Source organism: Haplochromis burtoni, unplaced genomic scaffold (assembly GCF_018398535.1).
Source record: "Haplochromis burtoni strain Fernald_Lab_line unplaced genomic scaffold, NCSU_Asbu1 Contig_24, whole genome shotgun sequence".
NCBI lineage: Eukaryota > Metazoa > Chordata > Actinopteri > Cichliformes > Cichlidae > Haplochromis > Haplochromis burtoni.
In genome coordinates, this window is record NW_024582385.1 from 871,385 (window position 1) to 889,264 (window position 17,880).

The window sequence follows — 17,880 nt, forward strand, 5'->3', positions numbered from 1 at the left end:
GCATCATCTTGTTGCCTTACTACGGCAGGGTCCACGTTGTGATCTGGATGGCGTTAAATCTTTAAAAGGATATTGAGCTGATAAATAAAACGTGTGACTTAAACTGAGTTTCGGACAAAGCTGCGCTCCTTCACCGATGAGGTCAGGAGCGGGAAGCTCGAAATAAAATCCGAAGCATGGTGCGGCATCTCTCAGGATGACGTGCATCTTGAGATATGCGCAATGCTGGGAGCGATGTTTGGGAAAGACTTCTGAGAATGCTTCCTGGCGTCATCACATGGGCTGTTTGCAGTAATCTGTGTTCCTGGAAATTAGTATTACTCCAGGAAATTAGACCTAAGTCACATCATTAAAAAGCTCCACTTTCAAGCTGCTAAAACAGAGTCCCCGTTTCGTATTCTTATTATTGCGACCACATGCTGCACGCTTTGGAGTTTGCATCCGCACATTAATGAAAGCCTGCTTCTAATAAGCTGCAGAATAGCAGCTGAAGCAGCACAGCAGGACAGCACGGAGGGGCGAGACGAAGTGAAGTGCACTGGGATTTTTGTGCAAACAAATGAAAAGTCAACATCAGGCAAAAACATGTTTATGTGGCCTAAAAGGGCCATAAATAAAATTTTATTCTCTCAATTTATTAACAAGCCACAGGAAGTCCATGACCGTCTACCACAGCACTTAAAACATCTCATTCTGGCGCAGTCCACAAAGACATGAGACCCATTTGAGATCCTCTTGAGCCGCTGATAAATCTGGAGGCTCTCTTCCTCGCTCTGACTTCCTTAGAAAAATAAAACAAAACGTGGAAATACTGTACCAAACTGGAGGCGGAGCGGCAGGGTGATCCTTTTCACACTGAGAAGGGTGTGTTAGAAAGGGCTATGAGTGCGTTCGGGGAAGCTTGAATCAAACGGCAACAACAACAATAATAAACTAGGAAAAACCCTCAAACGTTTTTTCTGTGTATGTTTCGTTTCGTTTTTGCTAAGCTGAAGCAGAACATGTTTCGCTTTCAACCACTTCAGGATCGCCACCGTTTATCCATCAACTTCTTCTCTCACGTTACATTTCCCCCTCCCAGCAGTCTGCCCTCTCCTCCAGAGCCCTCTATCGTGTTTTGCTTAAAATAAAAGTGAAATAATATTTATAATGATAAAACCTATAGCAGCAAAAGAGTAACAGAGGAATAACAGCTAGAAGCGAGTGACCCCTGGATTGATAAGGAAGGCATGGGTTAAAGAGAGGTCCATGAATTTCTGCCCGGCGTGTCGGGCCTGCGATGAGGGAGAGGCACCTCGGCGACCCTCTGAGCTCATCTTCCCTCGGTGGGCACCCTGCCGAGGGCGGCCATGATGCGGCTGAACCGTTCGCACAGCTCCAGGGTGGAGTAGGTGGGCAGCTTGGGAGGGTCGTGGAAGCTTTTGATCTCCGTTGAGCAGTCCAGCAACTTTGGGAGGAAGTCTGTCAGCTTCTCCTGGAGGTTAGCTGCAGTCAAGAAGTGAACAGACAGAAAATAAGGAACTGTCACCATGCAGTGAAAATCAGATTTTCAGGCCCATTTCATTAGTTAGAAAGGATGTCACGGTCAGAGATTTTTAGTAGATCGATTTAACTCATTCACTGCCATTGACGTCTATAGCCGTCAATTGCAGTGAATGAGTCAATGGGTTTAACTCATTCACTGCCAATGGCTGGCAGTGAATGAGTTAAAAGTCATATATTTAAGGACGTTTTTCCTCCCCACTGACTCCAAGTGCTTGCTGTTGGAGGTTTCTCTCTACTATTGCCGGGTCTTTACCCCACAATATACAGTGATTTAGAGCAGCGGTCCCCAACCCCCAGGCTTCGGACCGGTACCTGTCTGTGAGTCGTTTGGTACCAGGCCGCGAGAGTTGAGGCTCGTGTGTGAAATTTTTCAACGTTTTTATCGTTAACTCTGTTTCCCTGGGTTTTTTCCTGTGTTGTAGTTGTGTGTCTTATTTTGAAAGAAATATTTACACGTTACCATAGCGACCAGAAAGCATTAAGGGGAAGAGAGGAGGATGTTACTCTCAATGTTGTTGGTGCATCTTAGGAGGACGCTGCTAATAAAGTTCCACGATTACACAGTGAATTCGCGTTTATTATTATATTTATAAAATACCACAGTTTGTCTTGGTTGTATCATTTTGTTTTGTTGTATTTATCCGCGACACCTTAAAGGCCGGCCCGTGAAACTATTGTCTGACATTAAACCGGTCCGTGGCACAAAACGGTTGGGGACCGCTGGTTTAGAGTGACTGTTGTTGTGATTTAGCATTTATCTTACAGCTACAGTGGCTACAGGTAGGTCCAAGTGTTTATTAGTGCAGAGTTCTGTGTTGTATTGTCATGACACTGAAATGCCATCATAGGAGAAATCATAATACAATACACTAATAAATAAGTATTTCTATCTACTTACAAACATTAGTATTGTATAAAATGTTATCTTTAGGTGATCTTTTTCTGTCAGACTTGTGCCTTCTGATACGTGACCTGAGCCGCGGCCTGATTATGGCGATCTTCGGCAGGGGTACGAGGGAATGCACTAGTAACCTAAGCCTTCAACTCTCCGGAAATATCTAATAGGCTAAGTGTGTTTCTTCTCCCTTAAGGACTCACATTCCATCTCTTGGCCCAGGTAGGAGCACCAGCGGTTCCTCATGTCCTCCACCGCCAACAGGTCTCTCTCTGCGTCGTGGACCAGCAGCAGAGGGATGCAGGGCACCACCAGCTCATTCATGATGCCCAGGCCTGTGGTCACCTCAGGCTCTTCTCCCGACTCAAACATGGCGGCTGCTTGCTCATTTAGTTTCTGTGGGGCGGGGGGGAGGGACACTGATGAGTCTTTTATATCAAAGCTTTTATTAGTTACTCACACATTCATTTTGGACTAATATCATAGCTTGCTGTGTGGTACAGACCACCCAAGAAGTTTCTTTTGGAGAGTAAAATTCTCTTCTTTTATTAGTCTGTTACTTAGGACTAATGAGCAGCTGTGTGCGTGTGTGTGTGTGTGTCTGTGTGTGTGTGCACACTGCACTTTGAGTTTTTAGCTGATAAGTCAAAATGCCAGCGTTCAAAATGCAAAACCACAGGGTGACATCACTGTGGCTACATCCAGTTTTTCTATACCATCTATCAGCAGAGGGGGTTTAAGAATACTGAAACAAAAGGGCACATTTAATGTTTTTAAATAGATTTACAAAAGCCTGAGGAATCTGTGAGGTCCACTAAATGGGATGAATGGCCTGTTTTCAGCGTCTTTTTCCTGCAGGATGATTGCATTTGTCTCTGCCTATCAGGGACCCTCACACTGACATATGCCAGCTCGCCCAACGTCAATAACCCCACAAACATCGCTGCTGTTTAGATTTCTATCTTCATTCATTTCCAAAGTAATAGGAAAACTGCATATTTTAGTTTTATAGAAATCCCTCAGTCAGAACATGGTATATCAACCTCAGATGGAAACTAGCGAGCTAATTTCCAAGTCCATTAAATCTCGTAAATCCTCTTTTTCATGGATGCCATGATGTCAAACTTCACTGTAACACCCCAGAGAGAAGCCACATTGAACATTTCGGGAAACGGAGAAGAGTTTGGCCCTGGAAATGCCTAATGACGTCAGGCTTAAGAGGAGGATTGACGAGCAGGCTGCTAGAACAAACCTCTTGTTGCTGTCGCAGCACTGGTGTGCTCCCGTCCCTCTGACTTACACAGAACCAGTGCCTCGTACCTGTCCCTTCACACCCTGCTCCCTCACAAATCAACTCCCCCGTAGTCTGAAAACCTCAGCAAAACTTTCTTTACTCTAAATTGTCTCGTTTCCTTTTCTTCTGTTAGACGAGTACTCAACAGTAATCCCAGGTATCATTAATATCACAGAATATCTTTAAGTCGCTGGAACTAAAGGATCCTGACATTTAACAGGTAAGCTTTTCTCTCTGGTCGAGGCCTCAAACACCTTGCTGTCACACACAAACTCCCTGACCTTGTCTCTGAAGAAACGAGCTGTCTGGAATCAGACTCTGCAGGGTGGAATTGCAAAACATCCAAATACATTAACTGTGTCAATGTTAGCAGTGTTTTCAATTAAAACAAGAGCTGAAGGTAAACAGCTGAGTGCACACAGCTAGACGTTCTGGCCAGAGAACTAAGATGGGCAATCGCCCTGCACAGTCCTGAGGTTTGAGGTTAGCTGAGGACACGCTCGTGTCTCATGGTAATGTGTTTACACTCACTGGCCCTCCTGCTTCCTATTCCCACTCCAGTGATTACATTACAAGCACAATGCCAGTGTAAGGTTACTGAGTGCAGCAGCGAGAGGGCTGCTAAAGACCAGTATGAGGCTGATCAGACCAAACTACCCCCAGCCCTAACCAATAATACCCGAGCATAGCCTGGAGCTTGGTGGGAGTGAAATGAAAAGGGGCTCACTTCACAACGCTGAGAGGATTTTCATCTGTCAGTATCAGATGAAAAATCTTCAGTGGAATCTTTTGTGGGCTGCGAGCAAGCCAAAGCAATATCTCAGCAAAAGCAATTTGATTATGGTGCTCTGCTCGGTGTCGGAGGGGAACGTCTAGCCGTGAGAGTTTTGCTGAGTCACTTTAGCAGAGGAAGTTTGACACAGAGGAAAGGGAGTGACACAGAAGAGACGGAGATCACAGAGAAGAGCTGCTTGATGCAAAGGCTTCCGTTCCAAGCAGCTTCTTTGAAGTCGCTTTGTTTAAGTCGGAAAACACGGCACACAGGGCTCACCAGCAAACACTCTCGACGGTAATGGCCGAGCAGCTCCTCGTCGTGCCCTCTGTACAGGCCTTTTAACAAAAGCTCCTTGTTGTACTGGTAGGCGTAAATCAGATACATGAGAGCCTCCACATAACTGGAAAGAAAGATATTACATTCAGATAAAACTGTAGCAAAGACACACTGGCGGCTCACAGAGTAACACAAGAAATGAACTCGGTGAACCCACTGCACAACTTTAAAGCTGGGGAGCTGCACGATTGTAAGCTGCTGCCCCCTGCAGGTAAACACCAAGATGGGAAATTACATGAAAATAAAGGAAAATGCGAAATCAGTTAAATCTCTACGGAGACGCTGGGTTTGTTTGTTTGAGGTTTTTTATACATTTGCTAAAGAGGCGTCAACATACTTTGTCTTCTGGAAGAGCTCCAAACCGGTCACCATGAGGATGGTGGTTTCACGAAAGTTCCTGTAGTCCTGATGCCATATCTGATGGAGACAAGCCAAAGTCAGATTGTCCAGCCAGTATGAATCTGCTCAAATGTACAGTTTTAGACGAACAAAAGACAGACGGCACAACTTCTGACCTCATATTCATCCATGTTGACCTCCTCGGGTTTAATCAGGTCCAGTTTGGCACGTGCCACATTCATAATGCTCTTACATCTGTGAGAGGAAGAGGGACGGGGGGTTACTGAAACGGAGCTGGTGAGTCATCGTGAGGTACTCCAGGAGATAAAACGCTCCACCCTGCCCCTAGGCCTTAACGTGGCTTAATGAATCACTCTTTAGTGCTGAGAGGACTAGTGAAGCACTCCTCCAGAGGCTCCTATTGAGGCCACATTCACACATAAATCTAATTATCTCGCTCAAAATAGAGGAGAAGGGAGAAATCAATTTTTCTCTCATGAATATGGATCGAGGCCAACAAGCATAGCTGAAAAGTTTTAAGAAATAGTAAGGGACATTACACACCCTAATGACACCAAAATGTCAGAGTTAAAAGAGGGGGGATCTTGATATACAGCAGTGGTAATTTGAAAAGAAAAAGTCAGTATTGGACATGTGCCTTGTATGATTTGTGTTCGAACAAAAGGCAGAAGGCGTGCAGATCAGAGAGGATTAGCAGCATGAAAGTGTTGCTCTGATGAGACACAGCCAGTCTGTGCTGAGAGTAAAACGGGAGCTCTTACAGTCTCTGCTACCCTCTGCTGGTCACTACGAAGAACCGATTTCAGGTAACCAACTCGATTCTGACACAGCCAGGGGAAAAAAAAATGCAACATGATCATTTTTTAAATTACAAGCTTGCGGCACAGTGAGGACTGCACCTCTCATCGAAGGCCAGGTTCCTGTCAGCAAACTGTGTGAGCAGAGTCCTCTCCAGAATCTTCTTGGGTGCCTGGTTTTGGATGAAGTAAACGATGATGTGCTGTAGTCGGTAGTCATTCTCAACCGGCGTGTCTTCTTGGGCAAATCTCAAGAGACGTCCATACTCCATCTTGATGGCCTGAACAAAGAGACAAAGGAAAAATAAGCTACTTGTCACTGTGTGAGAGAGAAGTTACTTAAGTAAATGACAGCTTAATTTAAGCAGCACACCTGAGTGCCGCATGTGTACATGTAAGCCCCTAAAACTATTCCACTATCACAAACAGAATCCAAATCTGTGGGAAACACTGCAGTGGTCTGAGGAACAATGTTACACTGGAACACAATAACAGAAGAGGAGGTGAAGGAAGTGAGTGAGAGCGGAAAGGAGAGAGAGGTTGTACCTTAAAAAAGGCCGCCTCGGGCCCATTCTTTTCATACACGCTGCTGGATTTGCCAATGGCCATAATTACACCCTGCATGTCGGGGGTCATCATCGCCTGCCCAGGAAGCAGGAACCATGTTAAACAAGGCCCTGGTGATGAACTGAGCAAGGTCAGGCACTGTGTTATCTGCTCTAACTTTCTACAGCAAGGCGTACCATAGTCAGGACATGCCAAACATCACTCAGCAGTCCATGCACCGGTTGGTTAGACGGGCAAAAGTCGGCGGGGATGCGACCAGTCAGTTTAAGAGGCGGGAACGCGCAGTGCTCACAAGGATAATGTGTAAAAACCAAGACAGCCTTATGAAAAATGTGTGACAGACAACCCAGAGTGCAGGAAGACAGGCTGGAGCAGCAGCCCTACAGAGGATATTCAGCACTCAGTGCACACTGACCAGCAAACTACCGCCAACATTTACAGAAACATTGATTCCATGATAGCTAGATGAAAGCTATCTGTTCATTTTTACCTCTGCCAAGGAGGTTTGATGTTTTTGGTAGCACTTGTGTGCGTGCGTGTCATTCTGTAAACACGACAGCTCGAGAAGATTTGAATAAATGCTGATAAAACTTTCTTGGGGTGTAGGTGGGGTGGAGTTAACAATCCACGTTGAAAGAAAGGAGGAGTATCGTTCTCGTTAGAGATACTTTAGCATCACATTATATAATAAACTCAAGTTAATCGGTCCGGTTATTTATCCATCACCTATTCCGACATAATGTTGGTGTAATCAAAGTCATGTCTGTCATGCTACATACAACTTCTTACACTGTTGTTTAAAAAGAACAAAACACTGCCTCCTTAAAAGTACATAAGGTTTAGCTGCCTTGGCGGAGGTTTGCGCTCTTGTGCAAGTAGCATCATACATATAAGAGCACATGTGCATCACAGTATGAAGCAGCAGTCTCGCCTGTCTCCACCTGACTTTGTGCCGCGATGTCGATGGCTCAACGAAAGACTTTTCACATGAGTAACGCAGAGCAGCCAACAAAGGGGCCAACCTTACTGCACTGCATTGTGAAAAACCTTATGCTCTATGGAGCCAATACAATTGGGCAATGAACCTCTCATTCTATAGATCAAACAGGCTCAGACAACACTTGATGGAGCCAGAGCTACCTCATCATCATACCCCCCCTCCTCTGACTCAATGACAAATGTCCCCACATTAGGAATGGCCACCTCGACTGTGCGCTGGCCAGGGGACTCATCCTCTGTGACCAGGTCAGGAGGGGGGGTTACGGGAGTGTTCATCTGGACCTCAGGCTCAGGGGAGATGGGAGGGGGAAGAGACTGGAGAGAAAATGGGACAGATGAAACAGGAACGATGGAGGACTGATGGAAACAGAAGGAACATTATATAGGGCAAAGGTGAAACAGGAAGAGGAAAAAAGTTTTAATAAAATGAGCTCATTTTATATCTCCGCATAAGACTTTTCTAAACTATGCAAGTAACTCTGAATCCTTGTTAAAACTCAGTGGGCACAGTTGTGGAAAAGTGGGGCAGAAAGTTGAATAAACATGACACAGCAGTGTTTCCCCTAGGTGGGAAATAATCTTTTTGAGTTGCTGTAATTGTTCCTCCTCTCAGTACTGGCTGTGGAAAATTTCTAAATGGCTTATTTTATGTAAAAATTCACACTACAGACTTCAGTGGGCCAAGTTGTCAAGCAGGTATCATCCATGGTGCACTTTAGGGCTGCCACAAACAATTATTTTGATAGTCGACTAGTCACCGATTATTTTTGCGATTAGTCGACTAATCAGATCATCATCCATTGGACGTAAAACAACAGCTTATTGCACCAGCAGCATCTGCTCTTATATAACTATCATTAGCTTACAGCTTTAAGTGTTTAAGGTCTGTGCTAACTAAAAATAAAGACAAGATGATAGTTTATTAAATTTTAATGACATTTGCAGATTGTTTCGATGAAGTTTAATAAACTCCTTGCTATCTAAAATATAACAGGACACCAGAGTAAATTCTGGAGCATCTCACACTTCTGATAATCAGCTGTCTGCTTGACGTTTATTCAGCTGTGTAAAAACTATAACTTTAATCTCAGCCAAACCGATTTACTCAGGAACAAATAAAATACAAAAAAAAGCCAAACAACAACATTTTTAAGTTATCTAAGTGACTTATTTATGTTTAACCTGAGTAGCGAAAGACGGCGGTGGGTTTGAAAACGATTTGCCGGGAGTCCGGTGTTCTCACGGCGCTAGTGACCTAGCCCCCGGCTAGCTATCGAGCTAGTGGGTAACAGACGTCTCCGAAAACGTCGGAGTGCTTTTGAAAATATGCGGTGTCCTGATAAACTGAGCAGATATTTGAGGTTTACACAGCTACATTCTCGCCTGAAAATATGTTAAACGTTTATTTTGTGACCCAGAAAGAATAATAAGAGTAATATTAAAACTAACTAGCTGCCGCCATTGTTGGAAACTGAGCTGGGCCGCGCTATGAATTCTGGGACACAGCTTCTTCTTCTTCGGGGTTTAACGGCAGCTGGCATCCTTGTACATGCAGTGCTGCCATCTTCTGTTTCAGTCCGTTATTACACTCTTAAATCCTGCTATTATTCCTGCGTCTTTTGTGATCTTACAAAGCTTCAAACGACGCGTCGACTATTAAATCAGTCGTCGACGATTTTGATAGTCGACGTAATCGTGGCAGCCCTAGTGCACTTTACTTTAAGAAACTTAGTGAGCCTGTGAAAAATGCTTAACCTACCCATGTGATGCAGGGGCAGTAGAGTCCCACTGTACAAAAGCCATCCGACATTTATAAGCTAAATGCTCCTTTATGTTCACCAGCTGGTTTTTCTTCGTATCTGTGCAGCTTGGTGCTTGTATGTTTGGTACGGGGGAGGTTCCAGTCTATTTTTTTTAAACCAACTGCCTGAGTGAACCAGGAGAACTAAACAGACCAGCGATGGCTCTTTGAGTTCATCAAAATAAGCAACATATCTAACACAGAGGCATTCACGTGATCCACCGTTAATATGAAAGTACCGATTAAAGCAGTGTTTAAGTAACAGCTCTCGACTGACATAGCTTTTTGTTGAATACACATATGAATGTGACTTGTTTAGAATCAGAAAGCGCATGCATGACTTGTTGTGAGTCTTCTGTAATGTGTGTCTTTGCATGTTTTACATACAGCATTTAGTAACGCTTCAGGGCTCCTCTCCTCCTGTTCAGCAGCAGCCCTGGAGATGGCCCTCTCTGTGTCCTCCTGCAGGTGCTTGGAGTCATTCGTGGGTGATGGCTGCTCCATGTATTCAGGATCCTGCTGGGGAACTACAGAAGGAGCACACCACCATCATACAGAAGCAGCAACACTTCAGCACAGTCTAAGCGACAAAATCTGCAGTTCTTTTAATGGCCACTTCAGGCTGGCCTCAAAGCACATCAGTCTCCAATTAACAGCATTAAAAACACACTGACAGTGCAACAATACTTTCATGCTGCAATAAGCAAATAACAATGCAAGCATGTTGACTGAGAGCGCTTGTGTGTCTGTGTGTGATATACACTTGCACAACCAATAGAAACACAGAACGAGGTATATGTAGTATCTATCTGTAGGTATATGTATAAGATCGTGACACAGCAGAAGCAGAACACAAAGACCACCTCAACACAAATACTGGGTCACTCACTCAACCTAGTGGTTAGAGCAGGGCAAGCCAATCATGTGTGAAAGGACTTTAAAGCAGTGACACCTCTGCATCATTTCCTTATGTATATGACTCCATGCTTTTATTTTGGTGAGGTAACCAGAATGTGATTAAAAAGTGCTTTTACCTGAATAACAACAAATAACTATGCGTCACTGCCTAAGGGTGTATCCCATAATTCAGTACAACTGAAATACATGTACAGTTTTTTGTAATAACTCTATTCTGTTTTGCTATAAATATTGTATAATTTCACAGCGCACATTGCCAGCTCATTTCCAGACTGTTTTACAACTCTTCAGGGAACAAAAGATTTTATATATACTGCTGTTTCTTAATAAAGCATTCTACTCTCTATTGTGAGCGTTATGGCTCTGACCTGCATTGTCGGGAGGGCTGGACTCAATACTCATGGGCTGAGGGGAAGAGGAGGAAGTGGAAGTGCTGGATGCCGCGGAAGCAGCGGCGGCTGCTGCTGTGGCCAGTGCCAGCTTCTCCTGTTGGGCCTTGCGAGCCTGCATGATGTCCCACTCTTCAATCTCCTTATCAAACTGTTCATTATCCTCCTTCACATACTGCTTCAGGTCTGGCGGCAGTTTGTCCATGCCGCTGAGGATCTGCCCCGTTTCTTTGTCAAACTCCTCTGCAATGGAGAGTTAGGAAAAAGAAATATGAAGGTTTCCTGAATGTCTATTTGGGAATCAGTTCAGTTCAGAAGTATCAGGTGTAGCTTGGTCAAATCAGTATTTTGTGGCATAAAAGAATGTGTATTGTTTTATGAGCAAAGAGAAACACATTTAGGTATCGATACAGAGAGATGCTGATGACACAAAGTAATGTGATATAGAGCTCAAAACCCCCAAAGACAATCCAGCCAACATTCTGATATGAGTCACTTTTCTAATATGACAACCAAAAGAGAGATGCAAGCACCGGAGAAGAGTTCATTCTTACCTTCTGTGAGAAATGGCTTCTTGTCATTGATGTACATGAGACAGTAGGCACTAGCATTGCGGTAGCCTCCAAAAGAGTCCCTGACAAGCTCCTCCCAGGATGACTTTGACACTGAAATATCATTGTACTTCATCCAGCAACGCTGATGTGGGTCATAGATGTAAGCCCAGTAGTGGCCTGCATTGGCCTGGCCTTCATGGACCAACACTGCGTGAAGCCGATATGGAACCTGCAGAAACACAAACAAGGAAATGTGAGGGTTGGGTTTATTTTTACAAGTCAAGGTGAAAGGACTGGGTTGCTCACCTGCATCATAGATTTGTCCGAGTACATCAGCTCAATGGTTCTGTGAATTCTGGTAATACTCCCCTGCAGATCTGGAAGTAGAGGATCATATACGACCTATTAGCATGTGCCATAATAATGGCCAGCATAGCGGTAGACAGATCAATCACGCTGAAATATACTCGTGCTATCACAACTGAGTGCAAATGACTGGATACAGAAGGAGCATAGCCCTACCACGAGTGTCATTTTCCACTTCACTCCTCCAACGGTGCAAGCAGCCCTCAAGCACTCTTAACTCTTCTTCGGTGATGTGGCGTGGGGCAGGGTGCATGGGGAGGTCGGGGGGTAGACGGGACTGCGTGAAGGGTTTATGAATGGGTACTCTCTGCTGCTGGGCTGCAGAGGGAGCAGTGGCAGGACCTGACGCAAGGCCCGAGCTCTCCAGAGGAGGTAAGGAGTCTTGCTCAGCTGTGCTGCAGGGTTAGAAATGTAAACTTTATGACATCTCTAAAAAAAAAAAGTTCACACTGCAGATATTTTATAGTTTGAAATGACAGCTACTGCAACAAAAAACAAAACCATAAGAATCAAATCAAAAATTCTAAATGGATAGTTTATTCCATGTCCCTACAGCCACATTTGTCAACAGGAGAGCCAGGCCCTCTGCCTCTAACCGTCTGGGCTCTCTCTTACAGTGAGAAACTCTCTTACACTGCCATTTTGCTCGACTTTGACGTCACATCATGTGTTGCGTGACACAGCCCTCTCTTGTATGTCCCACGTTCCATATATTTTCAAAAACTGTGGAAGGACTGGACAAGTTTGTTCTGGTAACTGTGACTGATTTAATGTGATAACATTAACCTTTTATCATGTTTTGTCCCATTTGTTTTTTGCACCATCTAATCTTCAACTCGTTCATCTTCACCTTCTTTGTACAAATCTGACACACACTTCAGGCTCTTTTTTTTTGTAAAACTCGCCTTGGTGGTGGCAGTTGTTGTCCTGTTGTTCCACCAGGGGGTGCTGATGTGTCAATATCTTCCACTGGGGAGGTACACACTGGTTTGCTGGAAGCAAACTCCATGGCATACTGGAGGACATCTGCCAGAGGAAACCTCTTGGGACCTGAGCCGTAACTCAGATACCTGAGAGAAAAACAGAGACGTAGCAGAGATGGAGGGAGGCAGACGGAGCAACAAAGTGGAAAGGGCAGAAGATGAAAGGGTGCAGTTTGAGTGAAAAATGACTGTGGCTGTCTGGCAAGTTCTGCTGACCTTGGCTGAATAATGGGGTATCAGTGGACAAGCCATACCTCTCCAGTCGCTGTTGGAGGAGCGTCAGATGCTCTTTCAGCCGTCTGATCTCCTCCCTCTTGATCCTGGTTATTTCCCTGTTCCTGTCCATGTACCTGACAACGCACACATATCACACCAGGAGCTTCAGGATTGCATATATATACACTAGAGGCTAACGGAGGTGGTAAAAAAGAAAGCCTGATTACGTTACCTGTCCATGTAGAGCATAGAGGGGAACTCAAGCTTGTTGTGAATCTTCTCAGGACGTCCAAGTGCTTGGTTGAACTCAAATCTTGACAGTTCAAAGGTCAACACAGGAGGGAGTTCTGTGAACCAGTGCTGTAAGAAAATTGGATGTTAATGGATTTTGGTATTCAAAAACGATCGAATACAGACCCTCAGATACTCAGCAGCATCTGATGAACTGGAAATTTAAAGATCACGTCATGTTCTCATTTTTAAAATCAGACATTGGATCTGTATCAGAATGTGAAATGTCCTGGAAAACAAACTGATCTATACTAACTTTGTGTTTCAAATACTTGAATGTATTTGTTCCCACATTAGAAATGGGGGACAATGTCATGCAAGATAAACAGGTTAGCTTGCCGTACTGTGATGCAAAGTAAAGCACTGTGTTGGAGGAAAATGTGCTGGGTTGGGATCTTTTTTCCCCATGCTGAGCCATTGCAACCAATCTTAAGGGTTGTTAAATATATCTGAGTTTAATACAAATCCTTGGTTTTGAGGTTTTCTCTTGTCTAAGTTTATTATTTCCCTTCCCTGTGCCTTAAAGCCAGCTTTTGTCCGATTGGCTATTTCTACAAATAAAACAGCTTGTTGTGGCTTGAGATGACCAAGTTAGTTGGCTGAGACTACGTCCACACTAATGCGTTTTCGTTTGGCCTCCTGTCCACACTGAGACGGCGTTTTTGCTCATGGAAAACGCAGCGTTTTTAAAATGCTCTCGAAAACGCATACATTTGAAAACGGTGCTTTCGCATCACAGTGTGGACAGAGAGACCGTAGAAAACCATGACACATTTTAGTCGAGTGATGCAGTCAAGTGACCAATTAAACTAAGATAGCGGAGGGCATTACACAGCAGTTGTTTTGTTTGCTCTCAGTGTTGACAGCCCTATTAAAGATTAATATCAGTCTGTATGTGCTCCAGAGAGCTTTTCTTCAAATTCTTCAATTCTCACTCGCTTTTGCAACTTTGTACTTTTGTGTTACTCGCAGCAACAACTCCATCTCATCGTTAGTCTATTTAAAAAAAACGACTTTGCGCTTTCCTCAACATTTTGCCGCGACGTTTCAAAGAGCCGGAAAGTAAATAAACAGCAGAAGGAAACGGCACAGGTCGAATCGTCTCACGTTTCACGCGTGCGCAGTACTGGAAGGTAAGCGTTTTTGGCCGTTTCAATGTGGACGCACAGCTCTGTGAAAACGACTGAAAACGATAGTGTGGACGCGGAGCATTTTCAGACGAACACGCCGTTTTCAAATCTATCCGGGCTAACGTGGACATAGCCTCAGTCACCAACTAACACATTGTGTGACTTTGCACTTCTCACCTCTCCCAAGTTAAGTAATCTGCAAACCCTGCTACTGTGTATGATGTGAATGGCATTGTCTCCTTTCATTTCCAATGCTGATGGCTGGTGTTTTTTCCAGAGGGCTGGGTGCCATACTCATCTGCAAACCTGCTGGCCTGATAATTAGCTGCTCCAGGCAGCTCTGGGACAGCGCAGTCAAGGCTACAGCTAAGCTGAGGTCAAACCCAAAATAGTACAGGTGTCACATAAGGGCAAAGAGGTTAGCCCTTTGGAGAGGAGCCAGCACATAATCTCTTACTTTTAACCTGATTTCTTTCTCTGTGCCACTGAGAGGTGAAGATGGCAAATAGAATTGTGGAATATATATATAGATGCAAACAAGTAAAGCAAATGTTCCATATGCAGGTGTTTTTATTTAATGTGGCTTTCCAAGATGGAAAGATCAGACGGATATTAGAGATTTTTTTGTGACGTATAAAACACTTTCTGATGGAAAACCAATCTAAATCTAAAGTTGTTCTGCGGGAGCTTAACTGTTAGCGAGCTCTGGCACTTACTTCTTGTCCAGACCTGGCAGAATTCTCTGCTGAGTGCAGGGACTCGATCTCACCCTCGATCATTGCTGCCTCAAGACACTCGTGTAGGTCCTTGAACCCGTTGACCTGCAAGGGGTACTGTCCAAACATCTCTGTGTTTTCAAATTTTTTACCTGTGGGATTGCACACATACAACAGACATGGACAGATGAGTGCACTTGAAAGAGCGTCTGAGAAAAACCAGAGTGCACACTAAGTGCCTATTGTGTGGCCTATGCCCCCAAAACGCAACAGTAGAGGTATGAACATCACTTTGCAATATCACTAACATGATTCAAAGTTATATCAAATTCCAATAATTACATCACTTCAGGGATTAACTGTGTTATTCAGTAATTACAGAAAGCAACAGTTTTTTATATTAAATACTGGCCCCGTACTGGGAACAGCAGGAAGTATGTAAATCTTTTATTTTCTTAATGCTTTGTATTTCCACCTTTGTTCTGGATCACAGACTGAATCCTCTTCAGTAAGCAGAATGTCAGTGCTGCACAAATTTCTGAAGGGATACTCGGCCATTGTTCAGACTGGTTTTGTTTTTTAAAATCTGCTATCTGACTCACTTTTTTTTTGTCTTTTTGTCGCTATATGCTTGTCTTTAAATTGTATTAGAGTTCACTGGGGTGTTTATTAACCAGTAGCTCTGAATAGTGTGGCTGGTTTTGCATGCAGTGTTAGGAAAACATGTTTTGAGAATGTAGTGCAGCTCCACATCTTTCAGTTATGGAATTTTGGGAAAATAGCTTCAAACTGGAAATAACATAAACGTCAGAGAAAAAAAAGTTACACTAAAATGTGAAACAGCTAGACCACAAACTGTACATAAAAGATGGATACTGTATTACCATAGAAGTAATCTCAACCAAAGAACCACATCTCATTCCAAAGCATGGGCCATAATTTAATGACATACTCAATTAATGGAGCGCTATCATTTAAATTATAATACATAAATGTTTTAGCTATTGCTTAAGTCAGGTTGGTCACTTGCTTTAATGGTCTTCTGGTGCCAGATGTCATTTTATTAGGGAAGTGTCCATGATGAGTATATTATATTATCTCCCAACATTCTGCATTAAAGGTGTTGGAAATTTTAAAAGAAAGACAAAGGTGCATGGTACCTTTTATACTTCTTTACATCCGAGGTGATTTTTACTTGTTCAGCACCCACATCCTCACAGTGACTAGGGTGAGGAAGTGACTTTAAAAAAAAAGGTGCAGGACTGGAGTTGCTAGGGGACATGCAGATGAGGCATTAAGGTCGTTTTGTGAACAGCAGAGTCCATGGGCCCAGCTTTTGGTGGCTCTGGGCCAGTACTGTCATGCGTAATAAGCACAATGTCAATCAGCCGTCGAGGTCTTCCACAATCAATGCAAACACTCTCCTCTTTTGCATGGATCACATCTCATTAAGACAAGGTCACCTTTCATTACTAGGGGCAAGGACTTGCTTTGCTTTGCGGCTGCTGCAATCAGACTATGCTAACACTGTATTTCTCTGTGATACGACCAAGTATACCTCTTTTTTTCTCTTTATTGGTTTCAATTAAACACCCCGTCTCACCTTCATGGACCCCCACAGCAAGGAAACGACCATAGAAAAGTTCCACCATTGGGTTCTTTGGCTTCTCACCCTCCCTGGAGAAAAATCAGGATAATGTTACAGGCCTCACTTCTTCACATTTCATGTAAACAAGGAAATCTTTTATTGTGCCCTTTAAAATATGTCACATTCTAATGTCGGAGTCAGATTACACAATAATCAGCCTGATTATGACACAACCCACATGAAGAAAGCCGCTGATTTGGTTTGGGAACAAAAATGGCTGCTTTGTGCAACTGTTTACCTCAGCTGTTTGAGGAAAAAAGGGAACCCTTGTGACAGTGTTTTTGCTCATTCCCTACCGTTCAGCTCTCTAAACCTGACTCTAATAGTCTAATCTGTCATATCACTTGAAAACACTGTGTAGTCTGAGACCAGCACAACATCAGCAAGTCAGACAACCTGCCTGACTATGGGGCCACTGTTTCCACAGCAACCTCTGGATCCAGGTACAGCTGAGCTTACCTGTCTTCTTCTGCCTTCATCTGGAAGGCATCCTCCAACCAGTCCAGCAGCTTGTGGGTGAACTCACTAACATCCTGCTGTTGAGCGAAGCACAGATAAAGAGTAAACAAATAAGAGTACAGAAAACCAATAATATGGAGGTCATTCAAATCAATGTCATCTATCATCTGGGTGCACTTTGGATGTAAGAGCAGCAGTCTTATTGGAGAATCTCGCAACCTGATGAACTTCAAAGGTAACCTGTATGCCTCGAGGGCACTCTCTGGTAGATATCAATGTCATCTAGTAATTCAGGTTAATGTCTATCCAGCCTGAGTAATACGAAGGAGAGACATGACTGATGAGCACACGGGCCACGAGGCTGACCTCAGTTAACCTCTGGCCTAGCAAGGATGTCTACGTAAGAAGAACAAATGCACCGTTTCGTACATTTTATGCATGTCTATCACATTTCGTGGATGAACACACAAATCAGATAATTAATGGCCAGCGTAACTTTTGTGGCAGACTTCAGAGGGGACGAAGAAGGTTAATAGTCACTAAATAAAGGCGGATAAGTGTTTGGGGTTTTCTTTCCCAATATTCCCGACTGATGCAGTTAATACTATAATACTATTGCCGCCAGCGTTAATCTCGTTAAACTGACGTTAACGCCATAACCGCATTAACGCAGCAAATTTCCATTAGCGAGTTATTGCGGATCGCTGACAGCACTATATAATAAATTAATACTTTCATTAATATTCATCAGGAAAAGGGTGGCGTGCCCACTCCGGGTCAGGGACAAGACCCTGCCCCAAGTGGAGGAGTTTAAGTATCTCGGGGTCTTGTTCACCAGTGA

The 17,880-nt window shown here is 43.8% G+C and overlaps 1 protein-coding gene across 5 annotated transcripts in view; it reads right to left on the reverse strand.

The window, feature by feature from the left end:
- Positions 1–584: 584 nt before the first annotated feature.
- usp25 (ubiquitin specific peptidase 25) overlaps positions 585–17,880 on the reverse strand; it is a 33,907-nt gene continuing 16,611 nt past the window's right edge. Inside the window, exons 8-26 of one of the 5 annotated variants that reach the window (XM_042218820.1) lie at positions 17,040–17,113; positions 16,536–16,609; positions 14,933–15,084; positions 13,028–13,155; positions 12,834–12,929; positions 12,502–12,666; positions 11,753–11,991; positions 11,537–11,607; positions 11,231–11,459; positions 10,656–10,919; positions 9,757–9,896; positions 7,710–7,883; positions 6,549–6,644; positions 6,105–6,283; positions 5,361–5,439; positions 5,183–5,262; positions 4,786–4,909; positions 2,644–2,836; positions 585–1,485 (exon numbers count right to left, since the gene is read on the reverse strand). In XM_042218820.1, the coding sequence (XP_042074754.1) occupies positions 1,313–1,485; positions 2,644–2,836; positions 4,786–4,909; positions 5,183–5,262; positions 5,361–5,439; positions 6,105–6,283; positions 6,549–6,644; positions 7,710–7,883; positions 9,757–9,896; positions 10,656–10,919; positions 11,231–11,459; positions 11,537–11,607; positions 11,753–11,991; positions 12,502–12,666; positions 12,834–12,929; positions 13,028–13,155; positions 14,933–15,084; positions 16,536–16,609; positions 17,040–17,113 (2,730 nt within the window). In that variant the 3' untranslated portion in view covers positions 585–1,312. Of the gene's footprint in view, positions 1,486–2,643; positions 2,837–4,785; positions 4,910–5,182; positions 5,263–5,360; positions 5,440–6,104; positions 6,284–6,548; positions 6,645–7,709; positions 7,884–9,756; positions 9,897–10,655; positions 10,920–11,230; positions 11,460–11,536; positions 11,608–11,752; positions 11,992–12,501; positions 12,667–12,833; positions 12,930–13,027; positions 13,156–14,932; positions 15,085–16,535; positions 16,610–17,039; positions 17,117–17,880 lie in introns of all 5 variants that reach the window. The other 4 variants (XM_005935976.3, XM_005935975.2, XM_005935977.2 and 1 more) reach the window with 4 other exon arrangements.